Below are 18,646 nucleotides of genomic sequence, written 5' to 3' on the forward strand. Positions count from 1 at the left end.
AATAGCCACAAATATTTTTAAATGTTGAGTCATTCATACTATAAATCAAGAAAAACTCAAGTATAAACAATTGTATAAAACTGGTGATAAGACTGAGAAAAGTACATATTAGATTATAAAAAAACGTGTACAAAAAGATAACGTTTAGGCTTATAGCAAGATCCATAATTTTTTACCAAATAGTTGGACACACAATATCATAAAACAAAGAGCACACACCAATATTTTGGAGTGGGGGTCCGACCTACATTGTTTATTTGTGATATTAGTGGTGTTTAATTGCAATGCAGTTATTATGATTTTCAAAATCAATTTCACTGATTCAATACAGTAGAACTATAAAAAAAACATTTAAAATGCAAATGAAATACTGGAACCCAAGCATGTTGCTTGGTCGACCATAAAATATAACTTGCTGAAGACAAAATAGTACAACTGTATTATGTTGAAACAAATTTTCATATACAATAGAAACAACTCCATAACAATTTCTTAAAACAAAAAGTTGTTATCACCACCACTCTGTCAAGTGAAGATCTACTGGACATTTTTATATTAGGCAGAAGCACAAAGATCTACTAAAACTCCAAAAAAAAAAAAATCAAACATTTACACACCTTCACACTAAACGAACAACAACATGGATAGAGATTCCCAAGCTTATGAATAATAGTTCCCGATACACCTAAGATAGATTTGAAAAGTATGTCACTACAGGAAGGAAATGAGAGAAATAAATCACAAGAAGAACAATATACCGAAAAGTGAGAAAGTGGAGCTAACCTTTGGAAGAAATGAGAAAAACAAAGAAACTTCAACTTGAACAAGGAGAGATGATGAATCTTGAAACAAATTCAAGTCACATTTTGTCAAAAAAACATATGACATTTCTTGGATTTTGACATGTGGTTGTTGAAAATTGAATGCCAAACTAGGGTAAAATAGACTTAACGTGCCTACAGTTTAGGACATGATTGGGAGAGAAAAAATTGTCACAAAGTGGTGGGCCATCCATGACTTAAATCACTCAATAATACCGAAGAGTTTTGGGTCATGCAGTGAATGCCGAGCCATTCCCATTTTTAAGTAAACATATTATTAGATGAGATTATGGGTTTTATCATGGCTAATAATACAAATCAAGTTTAATTGCAATTTTGTAAGCTCGATGCTGATTCAAATAAGTTTAGTTAATGATATATTTGACTTGACTCGAATTATTTATCATGCTAACTTGTGAGATGTATTTTATGCTATCAAGCTATGGTGATTGGTTCTATGAGAATTTTTCTCATATGAAAAAAAAAAAAAAAAAAACACATCTCAATTACATTTTACTGTTCTCAAACACATTTATTGTTCTTTAGGTAAGATATTCTGATTTGTGTCAACTGTTAGTTTGTATTTTGTATACAGATTATTTGGTTGAATGGACTAATATAGAAACAAAAAAAAAGAAAAAAAAAAGATGCAACTTCAATTTGAAAACAAAACCAAATTCAACCGTAGCAAAATACAAATTTTCAAATCAACAGACTCCCCTTTTCACTTCCTGCAAACCTGTGAAAAACCCCAATTGGCGAAGATTTTCCGCAATTGGGATTTGTATCAGAATGGCATCCAAGCAAATGGAAGAAGTCCAGAAGAAATTAGCGATGTTGAATTACCCGAGAGCAAATGCCCCTTCCCAGTCGCTGCTCTTCGCCGGCATGGAACGCTATGCTCTTCTCGAATGGCTCTTCTTCAAGTCCGGAAACTCCCTCTTTGAATTGTGTGAAATTTTTTGATGATAGGGTTTTTATTTTTGTCTATTTTGACTATTTTGCAGATTATTGGGTGATAAGTCGCCGTTTTCGCAGCAGAATCTACAAGGGGATGCTGTGGATCGAGACGAAGAAACCTCCAGGATACAATGTAGTTGTCATTTTTCTGAACCCCTTGTAACCCTTTTCTATATATTTTGTAGTCTTTTAACTTTTAAACTTCTATCAACCATTTATCCCATACAAAAATGTAAAACGGTCCTCTAGTGTAATTTTGTTCAGAAAATCATGATTAGGATTGAGAATTCGCCGTTTTGGGTGTTTGGAGTATTACTTGATGACATTCTTCGTGCACCTTGTTTTCTATGTTGATCATTGTGAAAAACTGACTTTGTGCTACGACTACTTGTGGCTTTTGGACGATATTCTGAATGGAACAGAGTTCTAATAGGGAATATGTGAATTACTTGTGAATTACCTTCTTTGGTTTTTTGAAATTTTGCAGATTTGGCAGAGATCGCAAAATTTCTGGGTATTACCACTACTATAGACACTGAAGCCATTCAAGTAAGTTTAGATTTAATCCTCTCTGCTTCCATTTCCGCTATTATGTATATTTAGTTATGTCTCCTGCCAGATCTTGCATTCGATGACTTTGGGATTGAATTCCAGTCTGCCAGACCTTCTCCAATCAAGGCTGTTCTTTTATACTCCTTTCATTATGTTTATTTTCTAAGGAAAGAATATAGCTAAGTAATACTTGAGTACTATATTTAGAACATTCAGAAATTCAAGTAAATATGGTCAATTATTCTTTGGCCAACGCTCTCCGGATACATCAATGCCACCTGAATTCATCTTTGTTTGCTATAATGTCATTAATTGTTTTAATTTTTATGCTGTACACAAAATCGTAACTTTGGTTCCTCCTTTTGTGCATTTTGATTAAAGAAAACGTGCAAACCTTTTCATGTAGCAGCACGATCCGTTCTCTTTTCTTGTATAGTAATGCTTTTGTGATAATCTTGTCTTCACTAAGTGGGTTTATGGGAATTTGGCTATACAAGGACAAAGAATTTGCAATACCGCTTCTTAGGAATGATATGTTTCTCATCTAAAGTCAGTTTCACCATTCTTCTGTTTTGACTTTAAACCTGTTAAACCAAGGTTTAAAGATTTAGCTTCTTTTGTTTTTCCGACTTTCTAGAAAAACTGACATGCATATAGGTTTCTGCTGGCCATTATAGATTCACATTTCTTCTGAATATTGCCTATAATAAAGGCATGCTGAGTGTACGTATTTCTTCCTAGTGATGCATGGTGTAACTTTTGGTTGCAGGGTCGTGGAAGTTATGAAGATCGTACTGAAATGCTGCGTCTTATCGTAGATCTCGTGGAGGCAAGCATGTATGCTGATAATCCTGAGTGGAGGTCTGTATATCTACTGCATTTATTGTCAATAACAAGTACATCTCTATCACTTTGTTGTATCCTTAAATTTATATAAGCAACTAGTTGCAGTTATTTTTACTTTTTCCAGTGTAGATGAGCAAGTCGCTAGAGACATACAACTAATAGATGCCATAGCTGAGAAACAGGCTCAAATTTTTTCCGAAGAATGCAAGTTGTTTCCTGCAGATGTGCAAATACAATCCATATATCCGTTGTAAGAAGTCATTCCTAAGCAGCATTCCTGCCCTGAATTCTTTCAGATTGCTATACAGAAACCATCTTACTACTGTATCTCTTCAGCAGATATAGTGACTTATCTGTTCTCTTAATCAAAGTTTACTTGTAGGCCAGATATATCTGATTTGGAAAAACAACTTTCAGATCAATCAAACAGGCTTCTGAACCTTCAAGAGATGGTTGATGATCTAGCTTCAAAGGTTCTTCTCAAGCTTTTATTTACCACCTTCTTTTATTTTAGAAACTTCACCTGGTTATGGCATTAATTTCATTCATCTGTTCTGGATGCATTGATGTGTTCAATAGCCACTGATTAATGGTATTGCCTTCTGTAGCATCCATATAATCCTGATGAGGACTATGTTGAGGTTGAAGCAAAATTACGGGCGCATCTGGAATCTTTTCTTGAAACTGCAAGATCTTTTAATACCATTTACACCAAGGTTTGCTTTTTTTTTTTTTTTTATTTTCTGCTTGTTGCATTGTGTAGCTTAGCTCATATGCTTGTTCCATTATTTCCACTAATTTAAAAAATTATCTGTTCCTGCAAAAATTAAGGACTTAGAGTAAATGCTTGCAGTTCAGTTGTCTGTGACTTTGGTTGAAGAATACTGAAAATGCCTGAGATCGATGAACCTAACATCTGGAATTTCTGTTATGTTTTTGACATTCCACTATCCTGTGAAATTTATACATTTATCATATACCTTTGCTAGAGAAGAGTCTATGGAGACTGGTATTAAAATAGCTGTTAGAACTAAGGTATTGACTGACTTTCTGTTTGAATGAACAGAGCTCAGAGTATAAGTTTCTTGAATGTAATTGATTATGCATTACATTACATAATGACCGTAATAAATTTTGAATGTAACTTTAGTCATTTTACTGGTTGAGAGCTCAATTTTGCTCTATAGTTTTGTTCAATCATGCGTTGTGCTCAAATATGTTGTTTGTAAATACTGTTTCTAACTACTTAACTATGGTGCAGGAAATACGTCCGTGGACACATATGATGGAGGTTCCACAACTTCATGGTTTTGGACCAGCTGCAAATAGATTGTTAGAAGCATACAAGATGCTTCTGAAGGTACCTCACTGCCAGTTGGCTTCTGTTAGTAAATAATTGGTTATTCATTGTTGAGAATGCTGTTTTGCTCAATGTTTCAACAGCTTATGGCTTTTCAGTGGTTCTCATGTGTTTTATGGTTTATAAGAGAAGGATTCCTTTGATTGCCACTAGGGTTCGACTTGTTGGAGGTCATTTGAATACTCATCCACGCCCATATCTTCGTTCTCTCTGTTCACTTTCACCTGCCTTTTCTGTACCTTTCATCCAAGAACCTTTGGGGGTTTGTCACGTATATTAGTCCTTTAGCATCTCTAAGTAGGAAAAAACTTTCAGAATTCCCTGACACACCTTTTCGCTTTATGAGTATCACAAAAGCTTCTCTAACTGACCATCGGCTGTCATTGTAACTTTTTTTTTGTTATAATATATAGCACAAAACTCAGTCAAATTCTAATTTTGATTGGTTAATATGCATTAACGGAACTTTTGTAAATTAAGTGATATTTGTAATAATATTACTTAACCTCATTGATGGACTTTTTCTGGCTTTCTTTCCGCTAGTTGTGTGACTGGACATTCAGTCAATTAGCCCATGGACAGTACATCTTATGCAGGCTACTAAGAAAATATAGAATCTGTTATTTGTATGTCTGCAAATGCTCAATATTCTAATTTCTTGTTTTAAGTTGTTTGGTAAATTAGAATTACGATGAAGGGGATGGTAAGGCATTTCTCTCTTTCACTCTGACAGTTTCTAGGGAACTTGAAGAACCTTCGGGATTCGCATGCAGCAGTAGCGGTTGGGTCTTCTGAGACAGTGGCAGGCGAGCCATCTTCAGTTATGAGAATAATTTCAGAGTGTGAGACTGCTTTGACATTCTTGAACCGGGATCTGGGAATTCTTTCTGCATCTATTGCACGGGAAAAGGGTGAAGAGGCATCTTTGTAATTACATGTTGTCAAGAGATTCAAAGCTGAAGGGAAGAACAACCTCTTCGGTTATAATTGAGTGGGTCAATGTTTTTAATGCACATTTCATTCTTTATTTACCTCAAATCATTGTCTTCAGGTGTGTATCATGAGATTTGATGTCTGTTGCTGTATTGGAAAAATTGATAAATTCCATGCTGAAACATTTGTGGTTGACTAATGCAATGAATGAAAGTATCCAAATTTATCCTTGTTATCCATGAGGATCTAGCAATAAAGGCATAGATTTCATGTAAATATTTAAGGAGGTTATCCATATTTAACACTTCAATGTCTACTTTTCTGTAAAAGCTACATCCCTTGTACAAAGAGAGCCTCAGTGATAACAATTTAGAGGCGCTATTTCCCTTGTGTACTGGATCTTCTTATTGTAAATCAAGAGTGTCGATTCTATGGCAGTATTTATGTCACTTTGCTTGATTCTTTCCATTTTAACATCTTCTGTACCTCTATCTGCATCTTCTCATACAGAACTATGCAATGATGGTTTTAGCACTGACCTTATTCACAGAGACTACTTAATTTCTCCTCTGCACAACTCTTCAGTGACTTACTGGGACCTTATTCACAAAGCCTTACAGCGCTCCAGGAATCGTCCTGATTATTTCGCTTCCAGGTCATTTGCTTCAAGGATGTCCTCAACCTCAACTACACTGCTGATGGCTTCCAGTGGAGATTTTCTCTTGAAAATATCCATTGGCACACCATCTTTTGAGATCATGGGCATTCTTGATACTGGCAGTGTTTTTACATGGGTGCAATGTGCGCCATGTGATAATTGTTACCGTCAAAACCAGCCTCTTTTCACTCCCAGGGAATCATCAACTTACAAAGTGCTGCCTGGAAATTCAAAACTCTGCAAATCCCTTGGAGGGAGGCCTTCTATTTTAGGTGACAACACATGCAGGTATTCTTTGCAGTATCTGGACAGATCTTATTCTCATGGTGCCATATCTTCGGACACATTCACCATAAGTTCTACATCAGGTACACCAATATCTCAACGTAAATTCATTTTTGGCTGTGGTTATGAAAATTTAGGCAACTTCAATGAGGAGGCATCTGGAGTAATTGGCCTAGGGTCGGGACCAGGTTCTCTTGTCAACCAAATGAATTCTGTGATTGGTGGGAAGTTTTCCTATTGCTTACTCTCTCAGTCACACATAAAAAATTACAGGTCCAGCAAAATTTATTTTGGCAGCAACTCTGTAGTTTCTGGTGCCAGTGTCGTTTCCACCGGCCTACACATTTTCAGAAACTCCTATGCTCTGAGGTTTAAAGGAATAAGCGTCGGGAAAAAGACTCTGGCTATGACCCATCTCTCCAATTCCTCATCATCATCCAAAATCTTGGGTTTCTTCAACGAACGGATCATCATCGACTCTGGAACCGTTCTAACACATCTTCCCAAGAAACTTTATCAACCCCTGGAAGAAGCAATGAAGAAGGAAATCAAGTTGGAACAAGCTCATGCAAGAGACATGCTTAGGCTGTGTTACAAGACTCCTGATGGCCAAATCAGAGGTCCTATAGTTACAGTGCATTTTGTTGGTGCAGATGTTAAGTTGTACCCCACAAACACTTTCCTTAGAGTTTCTGAGGATGTCCACTGCCTTGGTTTTGTGCCTCATGATGGTGTGGCCATCTTTGGTAATTTGGCACAGAGGAACTTCTTGGTAGGGTTTGATCTCAGAAGAAAGACTCTGTCTTTCAAACAAACAGATTGCAGCAAACAGTAGTTTGGACACTCTGAAACTTTTCTTATATGCACCGAGTGCGATAATACTAAATAGTATGAATCTACAGCTATTATTTTCTTGCTTCTTGAACTTTTTCTTCTAATGATCGGTTTAACTGATTTCCAATTTAAAATATGATATTTGTAATCTCTTCATCTTCAATAATCTTAAGGATAATATATATAATAAATTGATGTGTAATAAGTTAATCGATGATAAATATAAACTTTTACTTAATTTTTTTGCTGATGTCAGCAATTACTGTGAATTTTTATTAACGAATGAATTCATCAAACGTTAAGGTATTAGATGTACTTTCCAAATAATAAAAAGATTATGTACAATTACACCAAACACAAGGACGGGATATTATAAATATCCCTAAAATTAATGCTAAATGTTTGCTACAGATTGCAGACCATGATATTCAAAATTTTAAAAATATTTGCTATTTAAATTTGATTGATTTTTGAATTCATTTTAAAAAAAGTTCTCTTGATATAGATTTCAAGAATTTAAAGTAACATCAAATGCCCTATCAAACTCCCCTTTAATGGACCATCTGCCCAAAATGGGCAGTTCAATAAACATTTCTTAAATATGTAAATAGTTTATTTACTACATTAGTATATTTTGAATTTGGATCATATTGCGTGACAACTGTTGGTTTGTAATGACTATTTATATTAAAAAATTTAAGCCATGCCCCAATTAGTAATTTCTGGGGATTTTCAATAATAATGGTATAAAAGTATTACCAATTTTGTGCAAGAAATTAAAATCCCAAAACCTATCAAAGGATTCCTTTACCATCCCCATCATTGGCAATTGCCCTGAACAAGATTTGCTCAATATAAATTCATGTCCGCAAGATTTCATTTTATTACACAAAGCCCTGAAAACCATCTTCATTAAAAAGAAGGGGAAAAGAGAGAACATGGTTAGGACCATGAAAGTTGATCCAATTGTCACTGCTTGTACATCCTTAATCTTTGCTATTTCTATCACTAGAAGGTTTCACTTGTGTGAAGCACAAGGTTTTAGCATTGCCCTCTTGCATAGAGACTTCTTACAATTTCCTTCCCTCGTTTCTTCCTCGACGTCTTCGGAACGAGTAATCAATTCTTTGCGACGGTCCTTCAATCGTGTCAATGCTCTAACACAAGATCATGTGCTATGGTTGGCCTCGACTGCTGTTTTTGCAGATAACGGAGAATATCTCATGAAATTCTCAATTGGCACGCCGCCAGTTGAAACTCTAGCTATTGCTGATACAGGCAGCGATCTCACTTGGATAAGATGCAAACCTCCTATTAGCCTAGGCTTTCACCAAAAAGCATCACTTTTTGAACCCACTCATTCTTCCACGTACAAACCTATTTCTTGTACTTCTAGTCCATGCAATTCTCTCCTTGGCAGCGCTTTCTGCGACGGTTTTAAAGGCATTTGTCGCTATACGGCAGAATACGGCGACGGATCATTTAGTAATGGTGATCTTGCTACAGAATCTATGAAACTAGGAACCGTGACAATTCCCAATGTGACAATTGGATGTGGATACCATGACGAGAGTAGCTTTGGTGCTAGTGCATCGGGCATCGTCGGTCTCGGGGGTGGCAAAGCGTCTCTAATTACAAAAATGGACCCTTTAATTCGAGGCAAATTTTCATATTGCCTGGTACCACACCTCAGTGAAACATCAAAGTCAAGTAAAATGAGTTTTGGCGATCACGCTGTAGTTTCAGGCCACAACGTGGTTACAACACCGATCATCTCTAAAACTCCTAACACTTTCTACTTTCTGACATTGGAAGCAATTACCGTCGGCAACAAGAGAATTGACCTTTATAGCCCTTCAACATTTTCACAATCGAATGATTCCGAGCCACTTGGAGAGGGCAACATCATCATAGACTCAGGGACAACATTGACATTTCTCCCAAGGGAGTTGTACAACAAAGTTATAGCAGAAGTGAAAAGTCAAATGAAGTTGAGAGAGATTGATGATCCACAAGGGCTCTTGAGTTTGTGCTATCTTTCCATAGAAAATGCAGCACAAGTGCCAGAAATCACAGTGCATTTCAAAGGGGCAGATTTGAAGTTGAAGTATGTAAATATGTTTGTTAAAACTAGCAAAAGTGCTCTTTGCCTTGCTTTTGCACCAGCCACTAGTGTGGCAATTTATGGTAATTTGGCACAAATGGATTTCTTGGTGGGGTATGACTTGGAGAAGAGGACTGTGTCCTTTAAGCCAACTGATTGCAGCAAAACATGAGTTTAAATTATGAATATGGAGAGCAAGTTGTTATTTTTATTTATTTTTGGGTAAATCACAGATGGCTTTCCTTATATTTGTTATAATTATAAATATTCTATTATTTTTTAACATACAAATACTTTTTTAAATTATAGACCGTCTTACAAAACCCTATATATAGAGATGGCAATCGGGGCCTCGATCCGATTGAGGCAGGTTTGGTAGTCCTTTTAGCTGGGTCCAGATCCTAATTTATTAGACTCGACCGGGTTACGGGTTTTTACCGACCATGCCCCAATTTATTTTAAATTTTTTATTTATTTATTTAATCATATGTAATATATTATTAATATAAAATTATGGCATTATATATAAATTCTTAAATAATTTTACATATATCCAACTCTATATAAGAAATACCAAAAATAAATTAGTTGAATGTATTATTTGTATTATATAATTCATTTTAGCTAAAAAAAAAACTATCTTAATTTAAATAGATATTACTAATGAGAAATTAGAAAAATAGACGAGTGTATTGTTTATATTATATATTTCCTTGTATACTAAAAACTATGTTAAAGTATCTAAATTTAAAATAATATTAGTTACTGGAATAATAAAAAATTATTTGAATGCATTTTTTGTATTATGTGATTCATTTTGGATCAAACATATGTTAAATTACTAAATTTAAAATGATATTATTTGGTTCTAGGGGTCGGCCAAGGAAGAGGATCCGTGGTATTCAACTTATTGAGCTTGAGGGCGTCTCAGTTCATGGAGCTAAGAGGAGATTGTACTTGATCGATGATACTTTTGATTCAAAATTGGCGGAGACTGTTGGGTAGTCCCGCCGGGAGCCATGAAACTCTTAGAATGGAACTGTTAGGGGATAGGCCCCTCTTGGACAGTTGGAACGTTGACGGTGCTCATTTAGCTCCACCGGTCTGGCTTGGTTTTTCTCTCCGAAACCAAGTGCAAATGTTATATTTTATGGCCCAAGACTTAAAAGCCCACCCACTTGAGTTCACATTGGATGGCCCACTACCAACCCATTTACCCGACCCGACCCGATTGCTACACTACTGATGGGTAACCCTAATTGCTTGTCCTCATTTCTTCTGTCTTTGGACACCTTGCGCTGACTCGTCTCTCTCTCTGTATCTTCTCTCCATCTCTTCCTTATTTCTCCACCGTTTTCCATGGGTGGTTTCCTTAGCCAACTCAATGGTTTACGGAACGCCACCATGGTCTTCCTTAACCGGCACATATTCATCCCTATTTAAGGGATTGCTCTTCTCGGCCCTAAAACACATTGATACGAACAGAAACAGTACCTTCTACTCTAAGTTCTTTGTGAAGCCTTCTACGATAAAAGTCTTCGTGACCAAGGTTTGAGGGAGAGATCTGTGTGATCGGGTTTCTAACCTGTTGTGGTATCTCTGGGTAGTGGAGCAACCGTGAACTCGGTTTTGTGGGTGCGGGACTCTTTTGTGACCGTGTACCCTTCGTGTGTTCAAGGATCTGGTTTTGACTCTGAGCCTATTCTCACTACTACTTTATTCTGTTTTGATTTGTGATTTGTTCTGATTATTTTGTAACCATTTAATTTCTGTAATTATTTGGTTTGTATATAATTAAGGAGTTTTGTACTCCAATCTCTTGTAATAGTTGATTAGGATTGTCTGATATCCACTTAACAGTGGTATAGAGCCACTCTTCCAATCCGTCAAAGTCTGGTGGTGGTAACTCGCTTAAACCCTCCCTTTAAATTTCTGCACTGTTATTTCAGTTATATTATCTCTCGTATTATTTGTTGAGGTGCTTATCCCCCTGATTACCCTCCTGGCCGGACCCTTGAGGTCGTCGGGTATTTGGACTGGGTGTTAGGCTGGAGAGGCCTCGGTCTCGTGGCTGTTGATTTATTATTAACTGTGGATATCTCGATTTCACTTTAAACTGCTAATACTGCTTTGTGCTTGTTCTTGGTGAACTGATACTTACGATATTTGTGAAATCTTGGGCATATCTATTACCCCTGCTTTGTGCTTGATTCTCAGTTCTCAGTGAATTCTTACTTTGTGATATCTTATCTCGAGACTATATTTTGAACCGTGGATTTTGTTTTTTTAATATATATATCTCTTTGCGAACTCATAACTGGTGAAATATGTGATTTACTTTTCTGGCATATCTGTTGTGACTATTACTTTGATCTGTTGAGATTTTTTGTGAGCTGTGATTGTTTCTTACTCAAATCCGCTGCAAAACGATTTCTGAAAAAATCCTTCATTAAACCGTTTTTTCTTGAACCTTTTTCTAAAAGAAAATTTCTAAATGGTCGGATACAATTTGCAACCTTTCGATGGTAAGAGTGATTTTTCAATATGGCAGCACAAAATGAAGGGTATTTTAATTCAACAAAAGATTTTTAAGGCCATTGATGGTAGATACTCTGATTCTATTTCTGATGAAAAAGTTTTGGAAAACGACGAATATGCGTATTCTTCTATTATTCTTAATCTGTCTGACAATGTTTTAAGAAAGGTTGGTAAACAAAACACTGCAAGAGATTTATGGGAAAAACTTGAGGAACTTTACACTGATGTTTCGCTGCCTAGTAAACTGTTTTTACTTGAAAAATTCTTTAAATACAAACTTGATTTATAAAAAATCATTGATTAAAACTTGGATGATTTCACTAAATTAGTTCAAGATATTAAATTGACTGGCGATAAGAATATTGATGAGTACTCTCCTATTGCGCTTCCAAATGCTATACCTGATACATACTCTGATGTGAAAGCTGCAATTAAATATGGTAGAGATAGTGTGAGTCTTGATATTGTTGTTAATGGATTAAAAAGCAAAGAGATTGACCTTAAAAAAAATAGACCTAGCAATAACCAACATGAAGTGAACTCTGTGAGAGGAAGGTCTAAATTTAGGAATTCTAGTAACAGACACAATAGCAGGAGTAAAAGTCGGAATAAAAACAACAATAGGAGTAAATCTAGGAATAGAGATTATTCACATAAAGATGATAAAATCAGAGAGAGAAGATGTTATAACTGCGGCATAAAAGGTCACTATATCAAGGACTGTAGAAAACCTAGACGTGATAATAGAGATAACAATGGAGAAGAAAAAGAACGAGTGAACAATGTTGCTGATGAATCTGGTGAAGTGTTTGTTGTTTCTGATGTGAATTCTGTGCATCACATGAGCATGTATGAATGGCTTGTTGATTCTGGTTGTACATTCCATATTAGTCCTTTTAAAAACATTTTCTCAAATCTCAAACTTGGTGATTTTGGCTTCGTGTCTATGGCAAATGAAAACCGTTGTGAGATTAAAGGCATTGGTGATATTTCTTTGATTTTCAATGATGGTTACAAAATGACTCTTAAGAATGTTAGATATGTTCCTGAACTTAGTCATAATCTCATTTCATGTGCTGCATTGGAGAATGAGGGATTAGAAGGTAGGTGGGAAAATGGCATCATGAAAATCATGAAAGGTTCTCTTGTTGTTTTCAAAGCGGAGAAGAAACGTAATTTGTATTTAGGTTCAGTTACTTATGATTCTATGGCTGCATCTGTGAGTGTGCATGACAAAACCTTTTTGTGGCATAAACGTTTTGGGCATATCAGCCAAAAAGGACTTGAATTTCTGAACAAAGAAGGCATTCTGTGTGATAAGGTTGACAAATTGCAATTCTGTGATGGTTATGTTATGGGAAAACAACATCGTGTGCATTTTCCTGCTGCACCCTCCCCAAATCCCTCTATGTCATCTTGCATATTAGACTACGTTCATGCTGATGTATGGGGACCTTCTAAGGAACCCACCCATGGTGGAAACCTTTATTTTCTTTTCATTGTTGATAATTTTTCTCGAAAGGTATTTGTTATCTTGCTAAAGCACAAATCTGAGGTTTTTGAAAAATTTGAAATGTGGAAAATTATTTTTGAAAACCAAACGGGTAAGCGGCTTAAATCTTTGCACACTGACAACGGTCTTGAATTTTGTAACAAAAACTTTGATGATCTTTGTGATAAATTTGGTATTAAGAGACACAAAATCAATCCCTACACCCCATAACAAAATGGGGTTGCTGAACGTATGAACCGTACCTTATTTGAATATGTGAGATGTTTGCTGATCAGTTCAGGATTACAAAAATCTTTTTGGGGTATAGCTGTTTTAACTGCTACTTACTTGATAAACTTGTCTCCTTCTGTGCCTTTGTTGGGTAAATCTCCTGAAACTGTTTGGAGTGTTAAGAAACATGATATTTCTTTCTTACGTACTTTTGGTTGCTCTGCTTTTGTTCATCAAAGTTCTGATAAACATGAACCTCGCTCTATGAAATGTGTTTTTATTGGTTATTCTCTTGGGGTTAAAGGGTATATGTTGTGGGATCGTAGCCAATCTGGTTATAAAGTGATTATTAGTAGAAATATAACCTTTAACGAGGATGAAATGCCCTGTCTATCAAAACCCGAAACAACATAAAAAGACTTAACCTTTAATAAGGTGGAGGATAACCAAGAAGAGGGAGAGTATGTAGAAACGAATAGTGAACAAAACATAGAAGAGCCCATAGAAAATCCCAATCCCTTAGAAGATTACCAACTAGCACGAGACAGGAATAGAAGAGAACGAAGGTTCCCTCTAGGCTAAATGATTTCCAAGTTGTTTTGAACATTGAAAATCTAGAACCTTCGAACGTAGACGAAGCCCTTAAGTCCAAAGAATGGCTTAGTGCCATGAATGAGGAAATGAAGTCTCTTAAAGACAATCATACTTGGGAACTAGTGCCTAAACCTAAAGACTGCTCCTTAGTGGATTGCAAATGGATCTTTAAAATCAAATAAGAAAACCCTTTAAAATATAAAGCTAGATTAGTAGCCAAGGGGTTCACTCAAAAGGAAGGGATAGATTACAATGAGATCTTTTCGCCTGTTGTGAAATATACTATTGTACGTGTTATCCTTGCCCTTACTGCTAATTTTGATTGAGAACTGAAACAAATGGATGTTAAAACTGCTTTCGTGCATGGTGATCTTGATGAATGCATATACATGCGATAACCAGTTGGCTTTATTGAGAAAAACAAACCCAATCATGTTTGCTTGTTAAAAAAGTCTTTATATGGTCTGAAACAGTCACCAAGACAATGGAACAAGAAGTTTGATATATTCATGCTTTCGTTGAATTTTAAAAGGAGTGATTACGACCATTGTCTATATTTCAAATTTTTGAATGATGTTCCTGTCTTTCTCGTTTTGTACGTTGACAACATGCTTATTGCTAGTCCTAGCATAAACTTAGTTGAAACCTTGCAAAATGATCTTTCCAAAAATTTTAAAATGAAAAATCTTGGTGACGCAAAAAAGATTCTTGGCATGGATATTTGTAGAAATAGGAAAAGGTTTTCCATACTCTTAAATCAAAAGTCTTATATTCACTCTATTTTGAAAAGGTTTTCTATGAAAAATTCAAAACCCACTTCTGTGCCTTTAGCTGCTCATTTTCAATTATGTAGGGACCAATGTCCCAAAACTGCTTCCGAAAAAGAGAGGATGAGTAAGGTTCCTTATTCTAATGTTATTAGGTCTATAATGTTTCTTATGGTATGTACTAGACCTGATACTGCATATGTTATAAGTTGTTTGAGCAGGTACATGTCCAATCCGGGACCGCTCCATTGGGAGGCTCTAAAATAGCTTCTAAGATATCTACGTGGTACCGATAATATAGGTATAAACTTCTCCAAATTTTCTGATTCTATTGATCTTGTTGGTTATGTGGATTCGAATTATGCTAATGAGAAAGATAGTAGAAAATCCACAACTTCATGCATTTTTACTTTGTGTGGCTCATGCATAAGTTGAAAATCCCAACTACAACACATTGTTGCACTATCTACTACTGAGACCGAATACATTGCTACTATCGAAGCTTTCAAAGAAGCAATTTGGCTCGAGGGCCTTATTAAAGAAATTGGTTTTCTAAAAAATCGGCTCACTGTATTTTCTGATAGCCAATCATCTATACAACTTTACAAAAATCCTGTTTTCCACGATAGGACTAAGCACATTGACGTAAGATTTCACTTTATTCAGGATATTGTGAGTAAGGAGGTTATCAAATTGGAAAAGGTAAGAATTGAAGAAAACCCAGCTGATATGGGTACAAAAAGTCTTCCTGTTGATAAAGTTATTAACTGTTTGAAAATTTTAAATTTAGCCCCCGACTAACTTTGATATGTTTTCCTGCAGGTACACAAGGGCAGGCCTCTAGGCAGTGATGATAAAAAATCAGATCCATAACTCCTGACCCTGTTCCTTTTAAAGACTTGATCCAATGTGGAGTGTGTTATATTTTATGGCCCAAGACATAAAAGCCCACCCACCCGAGTTCACATTGGATGACCCACTACCAACCCATTTACCCAACCCGACCCGATTGCTACACTACTTATTGGTAACCCTAATTGCTTGTCCTCATTTCTTCTCTCTTTTGAGACCTTGCGCCGACTCGTTTCTCTCTTTGTATCTTCTCTCCATCTCTTCCTTATTTCTCCATCGATTTCCATGGGTGATTTCCTTAGCCAACCCAATGGCTTAAGGAAGGCCACCATGGCCTTCCTTAACCGGCATATATTCATCTCTATTTAAGGGATTGCTTTTCTCGGCCCTAAAACACACTGATACGGACAGAAACAGTACCTCCTACTCTAAGTTCTTTGTGAAGCCTTCTACGATAAAAGTCTTCGTGACCAAGGTTTGAGGGAGAGATCTGTGTGATCGGGTTTCTAACCTGTTGTGGTATCTCTGGGTAGTGGAGCAACCGTGAACTCAGTTTTGTGGGTGCGGAACTCTTTTGTGACCGTGTACCCTTCGTGTGTTCAAGGATCTAGTTTTGACTCTAAGCCTATTCTCACTACTACTTTATTCTGTTTTGATTTGTGATTTGTTCTGATTATTTTGTAACCATTTAATTTCTGTAATTATTTGGTCTGTATATAATTAAGGAGTTTTGTACTACAATATCTTGTAATAGTTGATTAGGATTGTCTGATATCCACTTAACAACAAATCTAGGAGATGTAATAGAGTAAAGAATTTGGTGAATCATAATGGGATAGGGGTGGATTTGGTAGTAAAAAGAGGAGGTCTTCTTCTATTGTGGCAAAAAGATGTCGACGTCTACTTACAATCCTTTTCAATGCATCGTATTGATGTAATTGTTTAATCTAACGAATGTCCAAACGTTTGGTGATTACAGGGTTTTACGAGCATTTAAAGGTGCCAGAAGGAGGGAGGGATGGGATCTTTTAATGCGGCTTTGACAAGGCTCGGTCTTTCCGTAAATGTGTGCCGATGACTTCGACGAAGTTTTGGAGCAGCATGAAAACAAGGGGCCCTTCTTAGAGCTCACTTGTAGATTAGAGATTTTCAAGACTGGCTTAGCGATTGTGGGCTACAGGATCTTGGCCTTGAAGGAAATGCCTTTACTTGGTTCAATCGAAGGGAGGAACCACACACGGGTCGAGCTCGATTGGATGGAGCATGTAGTGATACCAAATGGTTGACCTATTTCCGAGGGCCAAGGTGAGCCATGAAGCCGTAGCCTGCTCGAATACGCTACTATTTGGATCACTTTAGATGGGGAGTCGACGTGGTGTCTGGCTTGTCACAAGCGTCGTTTCCTTTTTGAAGCAGCATGGGTTTCTTCCCTGGCATGTGCAGATGTTATTTAGCAAGCATGGTCTTCAGTTCAGGATCCTCTATCCCGTAAGTCGCTGATTGAAAAAATTCGTACGAGCAGAGTCCATCTTATCCAGTAGAATAAGGACAACTTGGGGAATATCAGGCAAATCTAAAGAGTTTGATGAGAAGATCTGTGGGATACAAGAATGAGCTATAACCTCTTTGGTTAAGGCAGAAATTGAGACGCTCAAAGACTCCCTTGAAAACTGGCTGCTACCGGAGAAGTTTTGTGGACACAACGTGCTAAGGCTCTTTGGTTAGCTGTGGGGGATCGTAACACTAGTTTCTTCCATGCTAAAGCTAATGAACAACGATTGAGAAAGAAAATTAAGAACGAGAATGGGGAGGAGGTGAGTGATAGGGAGGGTGTTCAAGGGGTCATCTTGCATTATTTTCGTTCCATTTTTGGGTCTACCCATCCCACGGTTGACGCCATGGAGGAGATACTTGGGAGCTTGGAATATCGCATCAATACTGCTATGAATGATGAGCTCTTAACACGTCAGAGGAGATATTAGAGACAGATGCATCCATTAATTCACCGGGATCGGACGGTATGTCTCCAATCTTTTATCATAAATACTGGTCCGTTGTAGGTCTTGATGTCTGCACATTTGTTTTAGAATTTCTGAATAATGACTCTTTTAATCCTCTAGTGAATTTTTCTCAAATTGTGTTAATCACTAAGGGTCCAAATCCGATTGATATGTCTCAGTTTCGCCCAATTAGTCTGTTAATGTTCTTTTATAAACTTGCCTCCAAAACTATCACCAATCAGATCAAACCTTGATTCTGTAGTCTCTACCTCCAAATTGGCCTTTGTCCCTGGATGCCTTATCACTGATAATGTGCTTGTCGCCTATGAACTTAACCACTATCTGAGCATAAGAAAAAGGGAAATAAAGGTTATGTATCATTGAAGTTGGATGTCAGCAAAGTTTACGACCGAGTGGAATGGAGTTTCCTTGGGAGGGTTTTGCTTAGATTAGGCTTTTCATCCGCATTTTGTGTTACTTATTATGACATGTGTTTCAATGGTTTCTTTTTCCTTTCTCTTGAATGGTAAGCAAGTCAGATTCTTATGACCGGAACGAGGTCCATGTCAAGGAGATCCTTTGTCTCCATATCTTTTTCTCTTGTGTGCAGAGGCCTTTAGTGGTTTGATTCGCAAGGAGGAAAATGATGGCACTATCCAAGGAGTAGTAGTTTCTCGGTTGGCACCACCAGTTTCCCACCTGCTTTTTGCCGATGATACCTTGATCTTTTGCCAAGCCACTCAAGAAGTAATGTCTTGTCTTTGGGGGATTCTCCTATTGTCTGAGGAGACTTCGAGGCTGAAAATTAACTTGCACAAA

At 36.8% G+C, this 18,646-nt stretch overlaps 1 protein-coding gene and 2 pseudogenes across 1 annotated transcript; all 3 read left to right on the forward strand.

The window, feature by feature from the left end:
• The first annotated feature begins 1,440 nt into the window (after positions 1 to 1,440).
• On the forward strand, positions 1,441 to 5,709 carry AUG7 (nuclear matrix protein). The gene is made up of 9 exons (XM_011095118.3): positions 1,441 to 1,747; positions 1,829 to 1,914; positions 2,269 to 2,330; positions 3,103 to 3,194; positions 3,304 to 3,429; positions 3,562 to 3,652; positions 3,788 to 3,895; positions 4,441 to 4,539; positions 5,273 to 5,709. The coding sequence occupies exons 1-9, from the start codon at positions 1,614 to 1,616 to the stop codon at positions 5,468 to 5,470; spliced, it is 996 nt and encodes a 331-aa protein (XP_011093420.1). The 5' UTR covers positions 1,441 to 1,613; the 3' UTR covers positions 5,471 to 5,709.
• A 135-nt stretch (positions 5,710 to 5,844) lies between these two features.
• Positions 5,845 to 7,340, forward strand: LOC105173787 (aspartic proteinase CDR1 pseudogene; annotated as a pseudogene).
• Positions 7,341 to 8,199: 859 nt separating this feature from the next.
• Positions 8,200 to 9,525, forward strand: LOC105173788 (aspartic proteinase CDR1 pseudogene; annotated as a pseudogene).
• The last annotated feature ends 9,121 nt before the right edge of the window (positions 9,526 to 18,646 follow it).

The sequence above is a fragment of the Sesamum indicum genome, linkage group LG11 (assembly GCF_026168435.1).
Source record: "Sesamum indicum cultivar Baizhima isolate 11 linkage group LG11, ASM2616843v1, whole genome shotgun sequence".
NCBI classification, from domain to species: domain Eukaryota; kingdom Viridiplantae; phylum Streptophyta; class Magnoliopsida; order Lamiales; family Pedaliaceae; genus Sesamum; species Sesamum indicum.

What these genes read in the sequence shown, in the direction of transcription:
- AUG7 (XM_011095118.3), top strand. Translation starts at nt 1,614, where the DNA reads ATGGCATCCAAGCAAATGGAAGAAGTCCAGAAGAAATTAGCGATGTTG. An exon ending in TAGACACTGAAGCCATTCAA is followed by an intron (nt 2,331 to 3,102) that starts GTAAGTTTAGAT and finishes TTTTGGTTGCAG; the next exon opens with GGTCGTGGAAGTTATGAAGA. An exon ending in GCTGATAATCCTGAGTGGAG is followed by an intron (nt 3,195 to 3,303) that starts GTCTGTATATCT and finishes TACTTTTTCCAG; the next exon opens with TGTAGATGAGCAAGTCGCTA.